The 1,761-nt window shown below is 56.7% G+C and overlaps 1 protein-coding gene across 1 annotated transcript; it reads left to right on the forward strand.

The window, feature by feature from the left end:
• The first annotated feature begins 595 nt into the window (after positions 1–595).
• SDRG_14465 (peroxiredoxin) lies at positions 596–1,607 on the forward strand. Its single transcript, XM_008620595.1, has one exon. It carries the CDS (start codon positions 609–611, stop codon positions 1,110–1,112), a length of 504 nt encoding a protein of 167 aa, XP_008618817.1. The 5' UTR covers positions 596–608; the 3' UTR covers positions 1,113–1,607.
• Positions 1,608–1,761: the final 154 nt, after the last annotated feature.

The following is a 1,761-nucleotide window of genomic DNA, read 5'->3' on the forward strand; positions in this document are numbered from 1 at the left end:
GGTCAGCAACGCCGAGACCATCTTGGCGCAGGTCCGCGGCGAGTAAGCCATTTGTATCAATCGACATTCATGTGTCTTTGCACGACGCTCGATTCCGTTGCCCTTGACTCCAGTGAAGAGACCTGGAATGCATACTAGGCACACCGAGGTGCCTGCTTGGGCTGTACCAACTCTTGAGCACCATAGAGCCGACATGAGACATTGATAGTAATATCGAACTTAGTCAAGGAAACGATCAGAGAAGCGACCGGGGGTGTTGGCCCAGCGCGATTGCACGGATTTATTGACAAGGCCGCTTCTCGACGGTCTACAGTGTCGGGGTGAGAGTCGTGGGCAGTGGAAGCCTTCTGCGCTTCGATCGATGCACAGTCAACGTTCACTGACGCTCCATCGGAAAATCCAACAATCCTTGGGCGATTCAAGCGTTGGCGCCGTTTTCGAACAACGCGCGGTCGGTTAGATCGGTGCACAACTGTGTTGACCAATCACATGACTTGGCGCCACAACCGCGTCGTATGATTGGCTGCACAAATGATACATTCTTTCCAGCAGGAACGCTGTGGGGGGTCCTGCCATGCAACAGAATACATTCATCCATCAACAGAACCATGATTGCTGTCGGTGACAAGCTGCCAGACGTCACACTCCATGAGTACGTGCCGGTCGACGGCACGTGTGCTTTTGGGCCGGACGCATTCAACGCGCTGGAGGCCGCGACCGGCAAGACCATCGTCGTGTTTGGCTTGCCCGGCGCCTTCACGCCCACATGTACGTCCGAGCACGTCCCTAGCTACTTGGCGCATGCAAACGAGCTCAAGGCGGCGGGTGTCGATGAGATCTGGTGCACGAGCACGAACGATGCATTCGTGCTTGGCGCGTGGGGCAAGGAGCTCGGGACGACCGGCAAGATCCGCATGGTCGCGGACGGCGATGCCTCGTTCATGAAGGCCACGGGTCTCGAGCTCGATTTTACGGGCAAAGGCTTTGGTGTGCGCAGCGCCCGCTACTCGATGCTCGTCAAGAACGGCGTCGTGACGACACTCAACCTCGAAGATGGCGCGACGTACAAGGTGAGCGGTGCAGACACAATCCTTGCACAGCTCCGGGCCTAGTCTCTACTGCAAATAGCGCACTCCTAATACTGGCAGGTGCGAGCCTCGGTGCGTTCGTGAATACTGTAGTCTCTAGGGTGCATCTAGCCTTGGGCCGGCCGCGGTATTGGAGTGCGTTGTCGACGTGATCATTGCCGTTCGTACGTTGAATGCTGCTAAACGACACGCTATACCCGCAGTGGAGGGCCTGACGCACCCAAGAGGGCGGCGCCCGACAACGTAGTTACCGGATGCTGCACGCCTTTGCGCCTCAAGCGTTGGGCTATGTCTTTACTGGCGGACTTGCTTCTCTGCGTCATCTCGGATGCACTCTACCTCTCAGCTCTCGGTCTGCAGCTGTGCCTCGCTGGTTCGCGCCCATTGATAGAAGCCTTCAACGCTTCCCGTGTAGTGCCCTTGCCGGTCGTGCAGTGATTTCGTGCCGGCGACACGAGCCCTCGATCGCTCTGCCGCCGTAAAATAAGAGGACACCCAAGTGTTTCCGGCTCCATGAAGGTACGAAAAATGGGATCTTCGAATTTATGGACACTGAGTACAACGAAAGAGAACAAGCAGTTAAAGGGGTCTTTGGCCACTTGACACACGTGGAGCCTGGTATTCAAGAGCAGTGACGCAGTCCGAGGTGCCAACACTTGGCTGGTGCAACAAG

Source organism: Saprolegnia diclina, assembly GCF_000281045.1.
Source record: "Saprolegnia diclina VS20 unplaced genomic scaffold supercont1.72, whole genome shotgun sequence".
NCBI lineage: Eukaryota > Oomycota > Saprolegniomycetes > Saprolegniales > Saprolegniaceae > Saprolegnia > Saprolegnia diclina.